Raw genomic sequence first — 23,174 nt, 5'->3', positions numbered from 1 at the left:
AGAGAGGAGTCAGTAAGGGGTCTATATCCCAAAAATATCCCACATTCCTTCAGTGGTCGGACTGTATGGGCAGACCAGGAAAAACAGCCCCCCCCCCTCCAATACACACACGCACGCACGCACACACGCACGCACTCTGTGAATCCAGAGAGGCACCACGCCCCATAATAACTTGAGGGAATCTAGACGGGAACACTACCATGTGCAGTGTTTAGCAGTGTGAAGTGTTTAGCATATAGCAATGTGCAGTGTTTGCAGCGTGCCGTGTTTAGCATTTTAGCAGTGTGCAGTGTTAGTTCATAATTCTTCCTGTACTGGTTCCACTAGCACTATCGGTCCTTTGTCTGTGTGTGTGACTGGCAGTCTGATGGATGACAGAATGAACAGCCTGCATAATTTAAGTGCCAGACATGAGTCAACAAGCGTTGACCTGAGTACCCAGTGCGCTGCCAGACGCAGCTAACTGATCACAGACAGCAACAGAACATTCTGCAGAGACATTACTCAACAATGACATCACTGAACATGCACACACACACACACACACACACACACACCCAGACTCTGCCTTTATAAACACACACCCACAACACAACACACATCTGAGAAGGAGTTCCAACCTGGGTTTGAGAACAGAAAGTTTGAGAGAGACGTTTTTCCTGTGAACAGATCAGGAAAAGTGGAAAGGATGAGATAAAGAAAAGTTTGGCCAGAGGAAAGGAAACCAATCACAGAGCAAATGATCACTGCTTTTTAACACTCAGTTTAGGAGAAGCCGGAGCCATAGAACACTATTTCTATTCGAACTACTTCATTAGCCGATAGCCATTTCCCACCCAGGGTAGCTACCAACAAGGGGATTAGCATGGCCCCTCCATTCATGCAAGCACACTGTTGACTGACTTTCACACACTTGCTTGAACTTAAACGAGAAACTTTGATTAGGATCTGTCTGCTGAATGGAGAGAAATGAGTTATACCACAAAAAGGGCTCAAAACACATGCATCAAACTCCTAAACTACTAAAGTACCAAACCACTAAATAATGATCCACCGATATGGGTTTTTCCAATGGCTGATGCCAATATTTGATATTATAATGACTGATATTATGATGACTGATACATGACTGATATAATGATTGATATAACTCGTATTATAATGACTTGCATAACAACTGGTAATATAATGACTGATATTATAATAACAAACAAGGATTGATATTAAAATAACTGAAACATAATGACTGATTTTATAACTGATTATATAATGACGGCACTTATTTTTAAATGAATGCATCAACTAAATAAAGGCATCAACTATATAAATGCATCAAGTAAACTGATTTTTTCAGGTACTGAAAAAAACAAAATTTTGGCTGATGGCTTTCATCACAAAAGAGCAGATTAAACAAGTCGACCACTACTACTAAACTGCCACACTACTAAAAAGCCAAATTACTGTACCAAACTAAAGAATGTTACCAAACTAGTGAACTACTAAAGTTGACATACCATACCAAATGACTAAACTACAAAACTACCCTCAGTGATACGGCGGTGTGAACACACACCGTGTGACGTCGGGCGTGATGGTCGGCCGCACACTCTTCATCATGGCCTGTATCCAGTTACGTCGTATCCCAGAAGTCATAGCAGACAGGGTAAACACTCCGTCCTTACTCTGAGTGACAGATAAGAGAAAAAAGGTTATTACAGTTACATTTTATGTAGTGTGATTATGTTGTCACACATTTCTACTATATTTTACATATTATATACTTATTTTGATGTGCATTTGTTATACATTATAAACACACTGGCAGACTCAGGGTGATGGTTAAAAACTATATTATTTTATATTTACAGCATTTAGCAGACGCTCTTATCCACAGCGACTTACAAAAGTGCTTTGACATTTACTGATAGAATAAGAATTTGACAAAATGTGTGTTTGTTGGATCACGTAAAAGTTGATTTATAAGAAAACCCACAGCAAACTTGTCTAAAAATATACAAAAACAGTGTAATAAATTATATAAAAATACACTGTAACATATATAAAAATATGTGTTATATATATATATATATATATATATATATATACACACACACACACATACATATACATATACACACACACACACAGTTATATAAAAACACTACAATATATAAAAACAAAAATACAGAAATATTAGAAAAGGTATATACAAAATATTGTGTAATATATAAAAATAGTGTATCATATATAGAAACTGTGTAATATAACAAAAAGAGTGTATATATGTAATATAGAAAATAAAATTACTGTGCAATATATTATATGGCTCACAGATGCAGTATTCTGTGAAATCAGCATATCAAAATCCAACACTGAATTTATTTACTACGCATATATTGGCCGACTCGTACTGTTTGCTGTTTGTTGTTTTGGAGCTTAATCATTTGTTCATTACCCCTCTCTACCAACTCCTCTTTATGCCCATCACTCTCCTCCCCTCCGCAGGCTGCCAGTAGTTATACTGAACTATTCATTTCTGGCTCTAGTGTGGTTTTAATGGAGAGCAGGAGACATCACGCAACCCGCTATTTCTGATGTCACTAAAATAATCAGGAAACATTCCTAACAGCAAAGAACCAGAAAAGCACCAGGACCTGCAACACCACACAACACAAACACCAACACAGACACTCTGCTGAACAAAAACAACAACAGTCTGACAACCTAGAGCCCAAATCAAAAAATACAAAACACTGAATTATAACACACGTTCAGGTTAACGTAACACACGAGCTACACAACTGAACACCTCAAACGGAAAATAAACTCAAGGCAACTCAAAATAAATAGTGATGCTCAGACAACACAACACACTGACATGACACACACACAATAAGAAATATATACGGCTTACCCAAACAAACACTGCTACAACAAAAACATGACAAGTGACAAAACAATCTAAATGCTCTAGAAATGTACTAGACATTGAGCTCTCTGCATTATTTTCTTTAATCCAGTAGACTACCATGAAGAATTCTGGGTAATGCAGTTCACGGTACTTGAAGAAACATTTTTTAAAAAACTGTCACATAACTGCTCAAGTTACAACAGCTGTTTGTAAAACCTCAAGTGGCACCACGAACACAGACAGCGTGGGACAGAGAGACATCCGTCATGTCTGAAGAACATGAGAAGCATGTAGATCATCGCTGTGACTGAGAGGTCAGAGAAGAGTGAGGTGCATCTCCAGCTCACGCAGTAGACATGGCTCACGCTGGTGTGTGTGTGTTTGTGTGTGTGTGTGTGTGTGTGTGTGTGCAGGGACAACTGCAGTAGAGTGGGATGCTTTAGTAATACTGCTGATTGTATAACATGGTTTCTTTTCTTCAGGTTGGACTAAGTGTTAGGTAGCACTGATTACAGAATCTATTCACAGTGCTCAGTTTTCCTACTGCTGTCATTTAATCTGTCCAATTCAAGTATTTAAATTCTTTCCAGAAAAAAAATCTCCATGGTAACCGAGCAGTGGGACTCACATGGATCTGGAAGCCATAGTTCCGCTGCACTGGGAATTCTGTGACATCATAACAAGTGGACAGATCGATCTCTCCATCAAGGTCTGCAGCCTGGAAGTGATGTCAGAGGAGGAAAATCAAGAGTTTGGACTGGAGTTACAAAAAGGAAGACCTGAGAGAGAGAGAGACACACACACACAGACAGACTCTCAAACACAGACACACATACTAAAACCCCCAGACACACACACACACCTCCTCAGCAATGGAGTCTCTGTAATATCTCAGACTCTGATCAGTCAGAACAAACCAATGCTTCTTCCACTGAGAGAAAGAGAGAACGTTAGAAGGTACATATTAATGTCTGGAATTTAATAGTAGCCATTTGAAATACAAGTATGTAGATAGACTCAGCAAATATGGACGTGCGTGTTTACGTTTGACTCACCACACCGTCTTCGTACAGTTTGGTCATCCATCCTTTCTTAAAGTTGAGCAGATCAGGCTGGGAAGAGAACGAAGAGTAACACATTACCTTACGTAGAAGAACATCTAAACAGCTAAACTGCTAACCGCTAGCTAGCCAGCTGAACACCCAACAGCGCTACACTAGTTCATTAATTAACATTAATTAATTATATATCTTTTAGCTCTATTTGAGCTAACAACACACAGCTAACGACAAACAGCAGTGTGTTGGCATTAGCGGTTCTCATCTACTGACGCTTCTGAACCGAACAGGTGAAATATTTCAGGTAACTGCTAGCAACCGTCAGCGAAACATCCCAGAGTGTCTGAATGGAAGAATAAAACAGTCAAGACTTCAGACATTCAGGATTAGAACGATAACCGTGATAACATCCTGAAATCCAACAAGTGCTTGTATGTAATTGTGAACAATGCGGACCGTAAGAATAACCGCTTCACTTAACATTACTAAGAGTCTAAACTATACGCAGAGCTGGCGCGGCCGTGATACCTTACTCAGCATCATGGCTGAACTCTTCCTCCCACACATCTGCACAACGCTGCTTTTCTCTGTGTGCCTGCATACGAACTGAGACTCGTGGGAATATGTGTGTGTGTGTGTTTCAGCTTTCAGAAGTTTTAACTCTCCTAACTTATGCTATATATATATATATCAGGGGGTGGGGGCAGGATATGAGAATTACTGCTGACCCCCTCACACACGCACGCACGCACGCACACGCACACACACACTCACACACACACACGTTCAGGAAATACCCAGGGGACTACTTTAAACCATTCCAGCCAGAAGTGTTAACCCCTTATACAAAATACTGTGTTAATACCCAATCCTCCCCCTCTCTCCGAAACATTTGTTAAGGCAATAAAGCTATAAAGATGAATAAATGGAGAAGAGAGATTTTTAACTGTATGAGAACCCTCGTTTGGAAGTAACAACATTTGCATCCATAATGCTGTAACACCATGTGTTTAACGCCCGCCGAGAGGGTTACCCTAGCACTGTGAACTGTTGGCATTGTTTAACAATTAACATCTGATACCAATGAGTATTGATTAATATTGATTAACATAGTCCTCCACTAGTCCAGTTCCCAGAGGCAGATGTAGATTAAATGTAGACTAAAAGGAATTTGCAGTAGTGGTTCACTATTAGCACTTCATTCATCCATCCATTCATTCATTCATCCAGCCACCCATTCGCTCATTCATTCATTCATTCGTTCCTTCCTTCCTGCCTGGGACATTGGCCTTGTGTCATATTCTTACAATCAGTAGTTCAAAAAAAAACAGCTATCTGCCCCAGTGCTCACGCAGGATGGCAGGGAACTACAAATCGACTTTATGTCACAGGGCACCAACATTCCACACCTGCTCTTACACCCTGAACAAAGAGGTTTAGCATTCATATTCATATATGTAATGCAGCGTGAAGATCAATGCATCACTATTTTACTGTCTGGAAAGAAGAGAACCTCAAAGCGTCCAGTGAGGAACCTCTGAGAACACACAGAATGGTTGGCAGCTGGCAGCCTGAGTTCCCTTTCTGAACCACAAGGGGGCAGCAGAGGCTGTAATAGTTGAGGAGAGCATGAGAACTCACCGATCCCTTCTCATTACTCACGGATGAACAACTGTTTAAACGCATGTGTCAAAAAGACAGCAAAACGTTAAAACACCTAATCCAGACATCTCTGGATCTCTGCTCTGGGTTTGAAGGACTGGGTTTCTACTAGGAAAGTGAAGCCAATCTCTCCTTTTTAGTTCACATTTCATTTGAAAAAAAGAAATAAATATGGAGGACAGATACAGACTCGCACCTGGAAGTGGACATATACACTGGGCACCCAGATCATGTCTGGTTCCAGTTCCAGGCGTCTGCTGAAAGTTGTTTTGATTGCTGAGGTCTGTCCTTTGCATGCCGTGTTGCAGTAAAAGGAGGCGTCTAATCTCACCGTCATGGACGACTCCGTGACCCGCCGGTCGAGACTCTTGGCTCTGCGACAGCTGGCCAGCGTGGTCACGACGGGCTCTGCACGCCCCACGTCCAATGACAGGTCCTGCACAGAACCCAGAGCCAGTGATCAGACGTGCTGGTCACATCACCGTTACTAAGATCACTGCATCTTTGCCTATGAATAAGAAGCACTCAGATAAACAATACGATTAAACAGAGAACAAAAGAAACTCACAACTACTAAATGTTCAGATATCTTGGAATCTGGTCTCCAAATGATTAAATGATCATTCCAAACGTATAAACAGTAAGGAATCGGACCTGTTTCTGGGTGGGGAGACGTCTCTCACTGCGTCCTGTCCTCTGATGAGTGGGCTTGAACGAGGAAGAGGACGGTTCTGTGGAAGAGCTGCTGGTGTCCATGTTTTCCATCGCATCTGCCTGCTGTGTCTCAAACCGCTCGATCACCTGAGAACGCCTGCCACACACACAAAGTTCTTTATTACCTGAAAACATCTGGCTCACAAACCAAATGCTCACAATCCAACCAGGTGTGTGTTACCTCAGGTAACTACCTCAGGTAGCAGGTGTGTGCTACCTCAGGTAACTGATGTTTGTCAGGTACACACAGGTGCAAACAGCAGGGATCAGTCTGTTTTCACACTGTGTCTGCCACTCAGAATGAGACGAGAGACCCAAAAATCAATCTTCACACAAAAACACACGTCTCTGTCCAGGTCTTAAGCAATCTCGGACAGATTTGCTTTAGTGACCTCCACGTGTTCACAGAGCTCAAGCTCAGAGACACTGTTCCTACTCCCTGCACCACATCAGTACACAAGCAAAACCAAAGGAATAGAAGATCAGGCCAGTATGGAATGATTTCAGTAGTGGTTAACGGCCATAATCTTGTATTTGTGAGCAGCGCAAAACTAAAGTCATTTGGAAGTCACTTGGATTTGGAATCCGAGACGTCTTGGCTAGTTGGTTATATCAGCCAAGACATAAATGTGTAAATTGTATTTTTTGCTATCTGCTGAACAGCTCAGAAACACACCATCACTCCACAAATCAACAAGGATAAACGATCTTTAGACCCCCAACAAACGTTGCTTTACCAGAGAGCTGCATTGGTTATGTATTGATGTATAAACAGATGTAGTACTTTAACTGATATCAGGTCTCATTGTTTGTCTGTGAGTGTATTAAAGACCGTGGAACATGAAAACGTTGACCCTGAGGTCAACATCATGGTTTCAGCACAGCTGGTTCTGTTGTTCTCATGGTACTGAAGACGGTGATGTTGAGGTGTGTTAGACCGAGGACGTAAAGGCCTACTTCCTGGTGACCGTGGAGGGCGGGGCTTGTGTTTGGGTCTCAGAGACTGATGGCTTATCAGAACTGATGACAGAAGGCACACAGCAGCGATGACTGCCACCTAGTGGACAGTGAAGGAAGCCTTCTGGATTCAGAGCTCGACCTCGCTTGGACAGAAGACAGGGGTCCAAGCTGTGTGTGTGTGTGTGTGTGTGTGTGTGTGTGTGTGTGTGTGTGTGTGTGTGTGTGGGAGGAGAAGGCAGCAGATGAAGGATGCTGGGAAGCACTCAGGAACCCAGGAGCAACAGCGATGAGCAGCATGTGTGTGTGTGTGTGTGTCTGTGTGTGTGTGTGTGTGTGTGTGTGTGTGTGTGTGTGTTCTAGCCTCCAGCAGCTGGAATGAGAGCAAGCAGAGGAATCAGTGGGCGTGGCAGAGGGCAGGAGGGGCGGAGTTTCAGAGGAGCCTGAAAGAGAAAAGAAACAGATGAAATAAAGAGCAAAGGAGTGAAGAGAGAGAGAGAGAGAGAGAGAGGGAGGGAGAGCACAAAGAAAAACAGGTAAAAGACAAAAATGTAAACATACATGGAGAGAGTGAGTGAGCAAAAGACAAGTAAAATGATGGACAGAGCGAAAGGAAACAGAGAAAGACAGGCAAGGACACAGAGAGGTGACAATTAACTAGATCATCTTCCACATAAAACAAAATCAAAGCAAACTCAGTTAATGTTCTACACATCAAACAAATGCCAGGTGGATAATCGCTGCAGTTTCCGCTAGATGGCGCCAAAGTCCAAACTGGAGCGGCAGCGTGGGCTCTCGGAGGTGAGGCAGGTTCATGCTGGCACAAGCGGATGGCACAGATGGTGTGGAGGCTTCAGGAAACGACGCGCTTGGACTGAACAAACAGCACAGATGTGGCGCTAATGCTAATACTCTGAGATCAGACACTCAACCAGAGCTAAAAAAAACAGGCCATCCAGGCGTGTGTGTCCATGTGGTTCAAATGTTGCCTGTGTGTTGAAGTGTCTGTGTGCAGGTTTTCCTGTGTGTAACACCTACAACATTAGATGCATCTCCATAGACTGTGTGTGTGTTAAGGCTGCTAGCACTACAGCTGGTGTGTGTGTGTATGTTAAGGCTGCTAGCACTACAGCTGGTGTGTGTGTGTGTGTGTGTTAAGGCTGCTAGCACTACAGCTGGTGTGTGTGTGTATGTTAAGGCTGCTAGCACTACAGCTGGTGTGTGTGTGTATGTTAAGGCTGCTAGCACTACAGCTGGTGTGTGTGTGTGTTAAGGCTGCTAGCAATACAGCTGGTGTGTGTGTGTGTGTGTGTGTTAAGGCTGCTAGCACTACAGCTGGTGTGTGTGTGTGTGTAAGGCTGCTAGCATTACAGCTGGTGTGTGTGTGTGTGTGTGTGTTAAGGCTGCTAGCACTACAGCTGGTGTGTGTGTGTGTGTGTGTGTTAAGGCTGCTAGCACTACAGCTGGTGTGTGTGTGTGTGTGTGTGTATGTATGTTAAGGCTGCTAGCACTACAGCTGGTGTGTGTGTGTGTGTGTGTGTGTGTGTGTGTGTGTGTGTGTGTGTGTATGTTAAGGCTGCTAGCACTACAGCTGGTGTGTGTGTGTGTGTGTGTGTGTGTGTGTGTGTATGTTAAGGCTGCTAGCACTACAGCTGGTGTGTGTGTGTGTGTGTGTGTGTGTATGTTAAGGCTGCTAGCACTACAGCTGGTGTGTGTGTGTGTGTGTGTGTGTGTGTGTGTATGTTAAGGCTGCTAGCACTACAGCTGGTGTGTGTGTGTGTGTGTGTGTGTGTGCGTGCGTATTTCTCTCACCTGCGCTCATGTCCAAACAGTCTCTCCACCTCCTCCCTCCCAGGGCTGCGCGTTCGTCCTCTGAGCTCCTGTCTTTTCCGTTCGGAGCGGAATGCTTCCCGGTGACTCAGCCGTCTGGCCCGCGGAACATCCGCCAACACAGCATAGCTCCGCCCACCTCGCCCCGCCCTCACACAGGCCCCGCCCACAGTTGACACAGAGCCATGCCCCTCCAGACTTGACTCAGAGTCTAGAGAACTCTGCGAGCATGAGCGTGGGGACAGGAGCGTGTGTGTGGATGGCAAGGTGTGTGTGTGTGAGTCCGAGGAAGAGCTGGAGTGTGTGTGCGCACGGATCCTGGCCCCTGGTGCGCTGCAGTCCACAGGAGAATGTGTGTGTTTATCTGCTGAGCTATGTTTGTGCGTGTGCAGTGAAGTGCGTGTGTAAGTGGGGTGTGTGTGGGAGGAGAACAGCATGGAGTCTGAGGAGCTATACCTCAGCTGAGAGGAAGAGGAGGAGAGAGGAAGGTGCTGAGGTTGCAGGGGTTGTTGCTGTTCTTCAGGTTTGGTTTTTTCCAGTGAGAAGTAACCACTCTCTACTCTTGGCTTGCGTCCTCCAATCACAAACCTGGAATCTAAAAGAGATTTAGATTTAGTCAGATTTAAAGACTCTGCCTCCACAGTGTGTGTGTGTGTGTGTGTGTGTGTGTGTGTGTGTGTGTGTGTGCGCGTTTACCCTCTGAAGCCTGACTCAGGCAGCTCACACTGCGGCTGGCTGTGAGTGGCGCTCTCTTCCTGTGGTCTTCAGCCCAGACGGAGGCTCGCGCTGGCTCCGCCCCCTCTGCTTGGCCCACACCGTTACCCAGAGAACCCAGACTACTGCTACTGGTCACTGCTACCTTAGCAGGGCCTGGCTCCTGCAGACAGAGAGAAAGAGAGAAAGAGAGAGAGAGGGAGAGAGAGGGAGACAGAGAGAGAGAGGGAGAGAGAGGGAGACAGAGAGAGAGAGGGAGAGAGAGGGAGACAGAGAGAGAGAGAGAGAGAGAGAGAGAGAGAGAGCATATAAGGCAGTGAAGGAGACGCAGATAAAACAGCAGTTCAGTGGTATAAATACAGAAAACAGAATATTTAACAATCACACAGACAGAGCAGGACAAAGGAGCTTTGATGTCAAAAACACCTGTGTGAGTATATATTCTTTGTGTTTGTGTGTGTGTGTGTGTGTGTGTGGGGACAGGTATAACAGTCTTGGCACAAATAACCAGTTACCACAGTACTGCCCAAAACCTCAGCTTGACAACAAAACTACTATAGAAACATTAGGTCATACTCGCATGTATTACATGGGAACAATCATACATACAGATAAAACCAGGTTTCCTGTTTCCACCCTGATGGCTGATTAATGATATTTTGACTATAACTCAAAAATCCATTAGCACATAAAACACGAGCAGATCAACACAAATGCACAAAAACAGAGAAAGGACCACCCCTTCACATATACTCTACTATTCACAAACACTGCACTAAACATCAGCAGCACTCCTTCACAAACACTGCACTAAAGATCAGCAGCACTCCTTCACAAACACTGCACTAAACACTCCCTCACGTCTGCAGGAGGCACCAGAGCACAGAGAACATTCTTGCTGCTACGGTCACTGACACTGTTCCACTGGCCATTCAAAGTGCTGCACATCAGATACAGAAGAATAATAAAGCGTACTGTATCCCTAGATCCATCAACCTTGGGAGGTTCTCTGCCAAAAAATAAAAAATAATGCTACAGGATCTGAGGGACCCATGACCGGTGAGCCCACAACCTGGTCAATAAAAAAGACGTTTTAGTTTTAATTAAGGGTCTAGTGACAAGGCTAGAGAAAAAGTATGGTTGAGTCTCTCTACGTCTGGTTTTGTCAGGAAATGTCTGATCTTGCTGACATTCTTAAGGTGATCAAATTTAGTAACTGATTTGATGTGATTGCTAAATGTGAGATCAGTCTATCAACACGCCAAGGTCACAAGTGCTTTGGACTTTAGGGCTTTGAGTCCAAACAGGCAACTGCTCTGAATCTCTCACTGCTTTAGAAATTAAAAGTTTGGTGGTTCTGACTCAGTTAATACGGTTGTGGCACTGCATTCATTAAATCATGTTTCAGTCAAACGCACAGAATCAAGGCCACAGACTATAATAACCTCATTAATTAAATGAGGTTCGTTTGAGAGTGATCTAATATTGAGAAGTAACTTGGTGACGTGTGCTTTGCTCCAAATGCTGTGGCTATCCTCATACATACTGCAGGTTGAACACGTTTACAGCATCTGACATGAACGTCCTGCGTTTCCTGTTTCTGATGAGCTCTGTGATGGAAGAGATTACAAGTTTCAGCCAACATGATCACTGTAGCAGAGCAGCACACTGTCTGAGACTGGGGTGTCCGTCACAGCAGGGCGGTGGGTGAGGATGAAGCTGCCATTCTGGTGGTTGAGGAGCTGGTCTTCAGAAGCTCTGAAGATGAATTAGACGACGAGGGCGAAGGAGGAACTGGGATAATTTTATACCTGAGGGCTGGCTGACGGGGACAGCCACAGCCTCATCCCAGCCTCTCCACTGCTGGAAGCTTCAGGTGGGGTTAGTAGAGATGGAGGACATGGAGTCCTCACGGGGTTGTGGTGTTCCAGAAGCTGATAAGCTTGGTCATCACAGTGGCTCTCATCCAAGCTCTGAGGCTCCGTCAGGGCATTCACAGTGGGGGGAAGGATGGGTGTTCGTGCCAATGCATCACCTCTTATGGTGGGGGATAAATTGGGCACCAAGAAAATTAAGTTCTCTGTCAAAGTTTTGGCACCCCTCATGTGTGTGCGCAATCCATCTCGCCTAAAAAATTCTCTCTTCCCAAAAAACAGGTTAAAGTTGTCAATAACGTTCAGGTTGTTTGACCTACAGCTAGTGTGTAACAAAGTGTTTTATCCAAGTGGACTTGAGAATATATTTGTTCTTCACAGAGGCAGAGTACCACTGATTAATGTTTGAACATTGAGCTTGATAATCTGACTTATCAAAAAGTGAAGTCCTTTTTTTAAGTACCTCAGACTCCTGCATCCACAATCATTTGCACCGCTTGGTCAGCCAGTCAGCAGCTATTCATTTAAAATTTCCTTCCATTTCCGAAGGTGATGGAGTTGCTTCTGATGACGAGGGCGTCCGTGTCTGCAGACAGAGGCCCTTGGTTCTGTTAGGTGCTCAGGTGATGGACCGGTACTCCTTCTGCCTGTGTTTCGCGGCCTTTGCAAGGATCCACACTGAGCCATCACAGTGGTTCAAAACTCTTCTGCAGATGAAGGGATAGTCTGTGCTGCAGGATCTGTGCAGCAGGGTTAGCTGTAGTGTTAGCATTGGCCGCAGATGAACGGTTGATGCTAGCAGGGTGGAAGACGAGGCTACAGAGCTGTAGGTAGCTGTACGTAGTTTGGGTTTGGTTCCAACCCTGACCACTGATCATGTGTCATGCTTACACGTGAAATCCATAACTCATTAGTAACTCTTTAGGGTTTCAACATCAATCTAAAAGCCTACTGAATAAAAGAAATCAGTCTTAGTGTGAAACTATATTATAAGGACAGGGATCTAGGAGCAGTTAGTCACACACACGCTAAAGCAGAAGCCACCCTCCCAACACAAACACTTTCGGTGGACCAACAGTCTGCTTTAATACTATGAAAAGTAAAGCTTGGAGGCAGGACAAGTGATCCTAGGGGGTCTGGGCATTTTGTGTGTGTGTGTGTGTGTGTGCGTGCGTGCATACCTGTGATGATGGTGGTTCAACCTTCCGTTTCTTCTTCTGGTTCTGTTTATTAGTGCGAGGGAACACAATTAGAGCCTCCTGCCAACTGTACACACACATAAAACCACAGCCACACCCACACACATTCACAAAAGAAAAAGTGAAGAAAAGAATGTTAGATTCAAACAAGGCTGGATGGCCACACAATGCTGAGATGAACACACAGGTCAAAGGTTTACATATGAACCTGTTCAGGTTCTGGTAGTAGTCAGCACTACAGAGGAGTCGGTCTTCCGCACAAACACAACAGCTCTGCAGCGTGGAAAGCAACACATTAATACAGCACCTTTTGAGTGTAGTGTGGTTTACCAGATCAGAAAGTATCGTGTGTGTGTGTGTGTGTGTGTGTGTAAATGAATACGACTGAAGTGTCAAGTATTTATCTGTTGTGTGCTCTGTAGCTGCTGTCGTCAGGAGGAAGAACAACACACAGACAGGAAGGGACGATTGTTGTCCATGGCGCTGGGTGTATAACGGAGAGATATCACATATCTGACAGAACAGAGAAGGTTCCCAGAAGCTCGTCCAACACTCGCTAAACATAACGCTAGTGAGACATCTTTATAGTGTTATACAGGCCCTGGAATACAGTTCCTACCTCGGGATCTTTACATGTTCGGGTTGATTGTCCTTTCCTGCATACTTGTTTTAAAAATAAAATTGATTACCATGTCCCCAGAACATCTGAAGTGTAAGGTGTTGGTGTGTTCTGAGATTTACTAAAATGATCACCACTGATGTTTCAAGTTTGGTTTATTTGTCACATACATAGTCATACACAGTATAACTCGCAGGGAAATGGTTTGAGAGTGCTCTGTCCAAACTGTGGAGAAAACAGGGATGTGTAGGGAAATACATCTCTATACACCCCTGTTTTTTCTCCTCAGTTTGGACAGAGCACTCTCAAACCATTCAATATAATGTTCAATAATAATATTTAAAGTATAAAGTTCAGAAAACATTTTTGTAGATTGCCCTTATAACCAAGAAAAACATGTTATGATCTCAAAAATTTTTAATGAACAAAATTTGATAAATTAACCCTAATTTAATCTAGACTGTGCATATGTTTGCGTACACATAGTGTGCATCACCTAATCTGACAAAAAAAGGCCACACTGTCATGGACCCTGTGGAGTGTCAGAAGATCTGGAGAAGATTGTATCCTGAATCTCTGACCGTGTGTCACCAGAATATTTGAGCTGTAACTTTGAGATGGTTTTAAAAAATATCTTCATAACCAAGCAAAACATTTAAATGAATCCATAAAGATCATTTCAAACCTAAAAGCAGCGTTAGGGGAACGTGTTTGCAATAAAGCCGTCTGGGAGAGCAGTAACTGCTACCCCTAACCTCTAACCCCTAACCCCATATCCCTTATCTAACCCATAACCCCTACCTCTATCCCCTAACCCCATATCCCATATCCCCTAACCTCTAACCCCTAACCCCTACCCCTAACCCCATATCCCCTAACCTCTAACCCCTAACCCCTACCCCCATATCCCCTAACCTCTAACCCCTACCCCTAACCCCATATCCCCTACCTCTAACCCCGAACCCCATATCCCCCAACCCCTACCTCTAACCCCTACCTCTAACCCCTAACCCCTAGTTGCTTTGTCTGATCACTCAGGACGCTCTGTCTGCCTGGTCCTCTACTGGGAGAGCTAGGTAAGTGGGATTGGCCTGTTTGAGCCCTCACAGCCTACACTCCATTGTGTGTGTGTGTGTGTGAGAGAGTGTGTGTGTGTGTGTGTGTATATGTGTGTGTGTGTGTGTGTATATATATGTGTGTGTGTGTGTGTGTGTGTGTGTGTGTGAGAGAGTGTGCGTCATACCCAGTGATGACCTCCTTGCTCTCTGCGCGTATGTAGTGCTCCTGGTCTGGAGTGCAGATGCAGAGGGAGTGTTTGTGTCCAGTAGTGCTCTCTCCATCCACCACATCCACACACACATTCAGGTTTATAATGCCCTGAGGAAGAGTACTTGTCTGCAACACACACACACACACACACACACACACACACACCGCATTTGGCTGCGTGTGATGAAGCAGCTTACACATCTACAAACAAACTCAATAAATGTTTCAGAAAATCAGAAGCCTTTAGAGAGGACAGGACACTGCTATACCAGTTTCCTGCTAAACTGTCAGACAGCTGGGAGATTCATATCCACAGAACAGGACAGACCCAGAACACACACAGTGTGTGTGTGTGTGTGTGTGTGTGTGTGTGTGTGTGTGTGTGTGTGTGTGTGTGTGTGTGTGTGTGTGCATGCATCTGTGTGTGCAGATACGTGTATGTCAGCCAGTGAGTAAAACAGGAAGCTGAGGACAGACTGTACGACTCCTGTGCCAGAATAAACCGAAACACCACAGTTTGTATCAGTGTGGTTTCAAAGACAGTAAAACATTTAAAATCCTGGGAAAGAGTGTGTGTGGGTGTGTGTCCAGCCTGGAGTATTAAAATTATGAAGTCAGATTTTCCTCACCTTTTGGAACTGTCTCTGGATACTCAAAGTTGTCAGCAAGTATGCAATGAATTCTGGGAAAATATTTATGCTAGCCAATAGGTACACTGCAGAGAAGTGTGTGTGTAAGCACATACTGCATTATCAGACTGGTTTGTTCTCATTCTGTCTGTTTTTCCTTGACATGCTCAACAATTTCTCCTTTGTAGAGCACCCAGCCTCCACACACACACACACACACACACACACACACACACACACACACACACACACACACACACACACACACACTGCAGGAATCAAAAACTAAAACATTCAGAGAAATGGAAAACGGACACTGCCAACAGGAAATGATCAGGACTGGACCAAGAGAGAAGCAAGCCCGCCCGCCTGCCTGCCTGTCGATCAGCAAGTCTGTCTGCGTGTCAATTTATGTTGAGTGGGGTGTGAGGTGAGGTGAGGTGAGGTGAGAGTAAGAGGAGAGAAAGAAAGAAACCAAAAAATCTCATTTGCATAAGTGTGTGAATGTGAGGGTTTGGTGTGTGTGTGTGTGATCCATAGTGATGCTGTAATTAATGCTGTAATTAATCTAGCACAGGAGTCTGAGGCTCAACCCAGAGGGTTCAAATAGAAACAGTATTTATACATAAACCACAAAGAGGGTAAAAAAAAACAAAACACAAGCCCAAAACCCCCACATAGAAAACCCACCATGGAGTTCAGAGAAACTGAGCTGGCTAGAACAGGGAAACTCCAGTTTGTGTTTATACGGGCGTATGTGCATCTGTGTGGTGCATGTGTGTGTGCGCATCTGTGTGGTGTGTGCATATGGGGCGTGTGTGCATCTGTGTGGTATATGTGTGTGCATATGGGGCGTATGTGCATCTGTGTGGTGTATGTGTGTGTGTGTGCATATGGGGCATATGTGCATCTGTGTGGTATATGTGTGTGCATATGGGGCGTATGTGCATCTGTGTGGTATGTGTGTGTGCATATGGGGCATATGTGCATCTGTGTGGTATATGTGTGTGCATATGGGGCGTATGTGCATCTGTGTGGTATGTGTGTGTGCATATGGGGCGTATGTGCATCTGTGTGGTATATGTGTGTGCATATGGGGCGTATGTGCATCTGTGTGGTGTATGTGTGTGTGTGTGCATATGGGGCATATGTGCATCTGTGTGGTATGTGTGTGTGCATATGGGGCGTATGTGCATCTGTGTGGTATGTGTGTGTGCATATGGGGCGTGTGTGCATCTGTGTGGTATATGTGTGTGCATATGGGGCGTATGTGCATCTGTGTGGTGTATGTGTGTGTGTGTGCATATGGGGCATATGTGCATCTGTGTGGTATATGTGTGTGTATATACGTGCGTACGTGCATCTGTGTGGTGTATGTGTGTATACATGCGTACGTGCATCTGTGTGGTGTGGTCAGGTGTAAACTATCCCTCTCTCCCTCTGTATATATCCCTCTCGGTGTATACATCCCCCTCTCTGTCCCTCCCTCTGCATGTGTGTGTGTAATATATATATATACACATATATAAATAAATAAATAATCTCCCCCTCTCCATATATCCCTCTCTCTGCATACATCGCTCTCCGTATATCCCTCACCCTGTATATATCCCTCTTTCTGTATATCTCCATCTCTCTCCGTATATATGCCTCTCCCTTCCTGTGCATATATCCCTCCCTCTCTCTCTCCCTCATTATATATATATATATATATATAATCCCCCTCTCTCTCCCTCGGTGTATATCCTCTCTGTTTATATCCCTCTCTCTCTCCCTCTCTGTGTATATCCCTCTCTCCATGTATGTATCCCCCCCTCTCTTTATATATCTCTCTCCCTCTCTCTCCATGTATATATCTCCCTCTCTGTGTATATCCCCCCCTCTCTTTATATATCCCTCTCCCTCTCTCACTCTCTCTCCATGTATATATCCCCCTCTCTCTCTGTAGAGGTGTTCAGGAGGATAACAGAAAAACTAGGTGGAAAATATAACACCTGGTATGTGTGTGTTTGTATTTTGTATATGTGTAGTGTGTGTGTGCGCGCGCGTGCGCGCGCGTCTTTTACATCTTTACTCTGCCACGTCCTGAAGGCAACCCATGACCAATCTGTGCCTGCACACACACACACGCGCACGCACACTCATATATAGATCCACACAAAGGCACACTTGTCCAAACAGTCAACATGTATGTAAACGAATTATATAAGCTAATTCATACAAGCTAATTCATCTTTAAATAGAGATAAAAGAGACAATATACAGCCTGGATACGGTAAAGGCTGGGAGGAGGAGACACGAGGATGATACGATATACGATACCATACGACACGATACGATATACCACACCATACGATACCATACGACACGATACGATATACCACACCATACGATACCATACGACACGATTACGATATACCACACCATACGATACCATACGACACGATTACGATATACCACACCATACGACACGATACACCACACCATACGATACCATACGACACGATACACCACACGATACCATACAACACGATACGATATACCACACCATACGATACCATACGACACGATACACCACACCATACGACACGATACGATATACCACACCATACGATACCATACGACACGATACACCACACCATACGATACCATACGACACGATACGATATACCACACCATACGATACCATACGACACGATACGATATACCACACCATACGACACGATATACCACACCATACGATACCATACGACACGATACGATATACCACACCATACGATACGACATACCACACCATACGATACCATACGACACGATATACCACACCATACGATACCATACGACACGATATACCACACCATACGATACCATACGACACGATATACCACACCATACGATACCATACGACACGATACGATATACCACACCATACGATACCATACCATACGATACCATACGACACGATAGGATATACGATGCCATACGATACTATATACAATACGATACGATATACGATACCATACGATACTATATGATATACGATATGGTACGCGACGATATGATAAGATCTGAGATATTAGCATCTCTGTATAATGTGAGGCAGTGACGTAATATACACAGTGCTTCTCCCTCACACACACATCTCATGCTTTTTCCTTGTACATTTAGATACATGAGTGGGCCCCCCCCCCCACACACACACGATAATGATTCTTGCATAAGCATTGTTGACTGAGGCTCTTCATTCTACCATCCATGAAAGCAAAGAGAGAAAAACTCAAAGCTTCCAGCAACACCCCCCCCCCCACACACACACACACACACACACAGACACAGACACACACACAGACACAAACAGACACAGGCACAGACACACACACACACAGACACAGGCACAGACACACACAGACACAGGCAGTGCCAAAGAACTCAATCCAAGGCATTTAGCACCTACATACTCCAACACACGCAGTTCTACACACACACACACACACACACACACACACACACACACACACACACACACACACACACTAGCAGTAGAGTTGGGGATGCTGCTGCTTCATTGTGTAACTGTAACAGAATGCAGGTTTTTGTATGCTGATTACGTAACACTGTTACAGATATTACGTCATGCTGTTATGTAACAGATATTACATAACACACACCTTTACAGCATTTAGCTGACAGTTTTTTGTCTAAAGCTAAATGCCAGAATACAAGATGACTGAACACAACTTGATTAATTGAGGGTTAAGGGGCCCAACTTGTTCAGTGGGACCTGAACTGGCAACCTTATTAATAGTCAAGTGGTTTATCTTTAGTCTAGACTAAACCTAACTCTGGCCATGTTAGTGTTTATCTTTATCACACTCTGGGTTTGAAGGGAAGCATTTAATTAAAACATTTATTCATTTCAAATTACTTTAAAAAGCAGAAACATCCATTTGTAAACTGAAGAGTATTTTGACAAAGCTGACACACACACACACACCATGCTGTATGAAGACCCATAGTGATCGTGCACACACACACACACACACTTCTACCTAAACAAATACACACACGTACACACCAAAGCCAAGCACTTAGATAAAACAGTATGTAGGGCAATCAATACCATCTACCACAAACAGCTGAAAGAAATAAAAAACACACACACACACTCACTCACCATCTCATCCAAAGCGTATCGTAAGAGTCCGTGTTCATAAAGGAGGAAAAATCGTCTTTGCCATTTCTGCAAGAGAGAAACAAAATTACTCTGTGGGTGTGTGTATGTGTCATATCCCATAATGCATTTGGAGTCTATAAGCAAACGTTTGTTTTTTGTTTTTTTGATGTCATTTGTCAATTTTTGATAATGAGCTTCTGTAGCCAACCACACACACACACACACACACGCCTGCTCCTTGTTCTCAGGACTTAAAGCTGGAAGTGTGACTCAGCAACTCCACCACCCCCTCACCTCCCACACACACACTCTCCCCCTTTCTCTTTCACACACAGACTCACTCCATCTCACTAACCCACTCACACATATATATAGAACAATCTCTCTGCGGGATGTCATGTGGCGCCTCCCCCTGGGGGTGGTGAGTGTATGTACTCTGTAATAACAGCACTGAGAGTTCGGACCACGCACCGTCACACACACACGCTGCATCGACAGGTGACAAGCCTGAACTTTAACCCTGGCTTTTTCATTTCATCCCAATGGCTTCTGTTTCCTCATCACTTTCCTTTTTTAATCTTCAGCCTCACAGTAATTTGATCTGAATTTGCGTCTCTCAGGCTTGTTGTATTTACAGAGTGACGACGTCCTTGTGAACACAGAAACGAATAAATAACATGCGTTCATAGCCAGTATGAGTTCAGCTCTGATTATGTGTTCGACATAAAGGGACTTAGTCATGCCCCATTTCTTATGCAAGTGGTCCTTAGAATTTTCTCGCCGTGGACATAATGATGTCTCCTCTCGTCTCACTGGCTGGTGTGAAGTTGTTATAAGTCTGTTCTCGAGAAACTGAGATGACGAGACTCCTCAGATCATCTTGTCTTGGATCGGGACTGTGAAGACCTCAACACTGAAGAGGCACAGCGGAGCAGGAAATGGTGTGCCCCCCCACTTACACACCTGATTCTGATCAACATTCACCCATCCCCATAGACCACATACACACACCCACACACACACACACACATCCCCATAGACCCCACACCCACAGACCCCACACATTCCCATAGACCCCACACACATCCCACACACAGTCATTCCCATAGACCCCACACACAGTCATCCGCATAGACCACCCACACAGTCATCCGCATCGACCCCACCCCCCCCACACACCCCCATAGACCACCCACACACATCCCCATAGACCCCACCCACCCACCCACACCCCCATAGACCACCCACACACATCCCCATAGACCCCACCCACAGACACAGTCATCCCCATAGACCCCACTCACCCACACAGTCATCCACAGAGACCACCCACACACAGTCATCCCCATAGACCACCCACCCATACACACACCCCCACAGACCCCCACATAGACCCCACACCCACAGACCCCACACATTCCCATAGACCCCACCCACCCACCCACACACATCCCCATAGACCACCCACACACATCCCCATAGACCCCACCCACAGACACAGTCATCCCCATAGACCCCACCCACACAGTCCTCCCCACAGACCACCCACACAGTCATCCGCAGACACCCCCACATCCACAGACCCCACATTCCCATAGACCCCACACACATCCCTATAGACCCCACCCACCCACACGCATCCCCATAGACACCACACACACACACAACATCCCCATAGACGGCGCGCGCACACACCTCCCCATAGACGGCGCGCGCACACACCTCCCCATAGACGGCGCGCGCACACACCTCCCCATAGACGGCGCGCGCACACACCTCCCCATAGACGGCGCGCGCACACACCTCCCCATAGACGGCGCGCGCACACACACACACCTCCCCATAGACGGCGCGCGCACACACACACACCTCCCCATAGACGGCGCGCGCACACACACACACACCTCCCCATAGACGGCGCGCGCACACACACACACACCTCCCCATAGACGGCGCGCGCACACACACACACACCTCCCCCTAGACGGCGCGCGCACACACACACACACCTCCCCATAGACGGCGCGCGCACACACACACACACCTCCCCATAGACGGCGCGCGCACACACACACACACCTCCCCATAGACGGCACGCACACACACACCTCCCCATAGACCGTGCGCGCACACACACACGCGCACACACACACACACCTCCCCATAGACCGCGCGCGCACACACCTCCCCATAGACGGCGCGCGCACACACACACACACCTCCCCATAGACGGCGCGTGCACACACACACCTCCCCATAGACGGCGCGCACACACCTCCCCATAGACGGCGCGCGCACACACCTCCCCATAGACGGCGCGCGCACACACCTCCCCATAGACGGCGCGCGCACACACCTCCCCATAGACGGCGCGCGCACACACCTCCCCATAGACGGCGCGCGCACACACACACACCTCCCCATAGACGGCGCGCGCACACACACACACCTCCCCATAGACGGCGCGCGCACACACACACACCTCCCCATAGACGGCGCGCGCACACACACACGCGCACACACACACACACCTCCCCATAGACCGCGCGCGCACACACACCTCCCCATAGACCGCGCGCGCACACACACACACACCTCCCCATAGATGGCGCGTGCACACACACACCTCCCCATAGACGGCGCGCACACACCTCCCCATAGACGGCGCGCACACACACACACACACCTCCCCATAGACGGCGCGCACACACACCTCCCCATAGACGGCGCGCGCACACACCTCCCCATAGACGGCGCGCGCACACACCTCCCCATAGACGGCGCACACACACACACCTCCCCATAGACGGCGCGCGCACACACACACACCTCCCCATAGACGGCGCGCGCACACACACACACCTCCCCATAGACGGCGCGCGCACACACACACACCTCCCCATAGACGGCGCGCGCACACACACACACACCTCCCCATAGACGGCGCGCGCACACACACACACACCTCCCCATAGACGGCGCGCGCACACACACACACACACCTCCCCATAGACGGCGCGCGCACACACACACACACCTCCCCATAGACGGCGCGCGCACACACACACACACCTCCCCATAGACGGCGCGCGCACACACACACACCTCCCCATAGACGGCGCGCACACACACACACACACACACACCTCCCCATAGACGGCACGCACACACACACACACACACCTCCCCATAGACGGCACGCACACACACACCTCCCCATAGACCGTGCGCGCACACACACACGCGCGCACACACACACACACCTCCCCATAGACCGCGCGCGCACACACCTCCCCATAGACCGCGTGCGCACACACACCTCCCCATAGACCGCGCGCGCACACACACCTCCCCATAGACCGCGCGCGCACACACACCTCCCCATAGACCGCGCGCGCACACACACCTCCCCATAGACCGCGTGCGCGCGCACACACCTCCCCATAGACCGCGTGCGCGCGCACACACCTCCCCATAGACCGCGCGCGCACACACCTCCCCATAGACCGCGCGCGCACACACACCTCCCCATAGACCGTAGACATGTAAACAGAGTGTGTGTTT

General features: G+C 46.5%; 1 protein-coding gene across 5 annotated transcripts in view; it reads right to left on the bottom strand.

Moving 5' to 3' along the window:
• The window catches only part of mpripa (myosin phosphatase Rho interacting protein a), a 38,718-nt gene that overhangs the window by 12,515 nt on the left and 3,029 nt on the right, over positions 1 to 23,174 (bottom strand). For 2 of the 5 annotated variants that reach the window (XM_081695961.1, XM_081695959.1), the window contains exons 3-15: positions 19,611 to 19,676; positions 14,782 to 14,933; positions 12,902 to 12,986; positions 9,829 to 10,009; positions 9,589 to 9,727; positions 9,115 to 9,465; positions 6,286 to 6,442; positions 5,963 to 6,067; positions 3,967 to 4,023; positions 3,774 to 3,842; positions 3,540 to 3,629; positions 1,574 to 1,683; positions 621 to 659 (exon numbers count right to left, since the gene is read on the bottom strand). In XM_081695961.1, coding sequence (XP_081552087.1) covers positions 621 to 659; positions 1,574 to 1,683; positions 3,540 to 3,629; positions 3,774 to 3,842; positions 3,967 to 4,023; positions 5,963 to 6,067; positions 6,286 to 6,442; positions 9,115 to 9,465; positions 9,589 to 9,727; positions 9,829 to 10,009; positions 12,902 to 12,986; positions 14,782 to 14,933; positions 19,611 to 19,676 — 1,601 coding nt within the window. The other 3 variants (XM_081695960.1, XM_035530756.2, XM_035530759.2) reach the window with 3 other exon arrangements.

This window comes from Electrophorus electricus, chromosome 14, assembly GCF_041902795.1.
Source record: "Electrophorus electricus isolate QZ-2024a chromosome 14, ASM4190279v1, whole genome shotgun sequence".
In the NCBI taxonomy this organism is placed as follows: domain Eukaryota; kingdom Metazoa; phylum Chordata; class Actinopteri; order Gymnotiformes; family Gymnotidae; genus Electrophorus; species Electrophorus electricus.
Note: the sequence above shows the minus strand (reverse complement) of the source record. Positions and strands in the feature narration are given on the sequence as shown.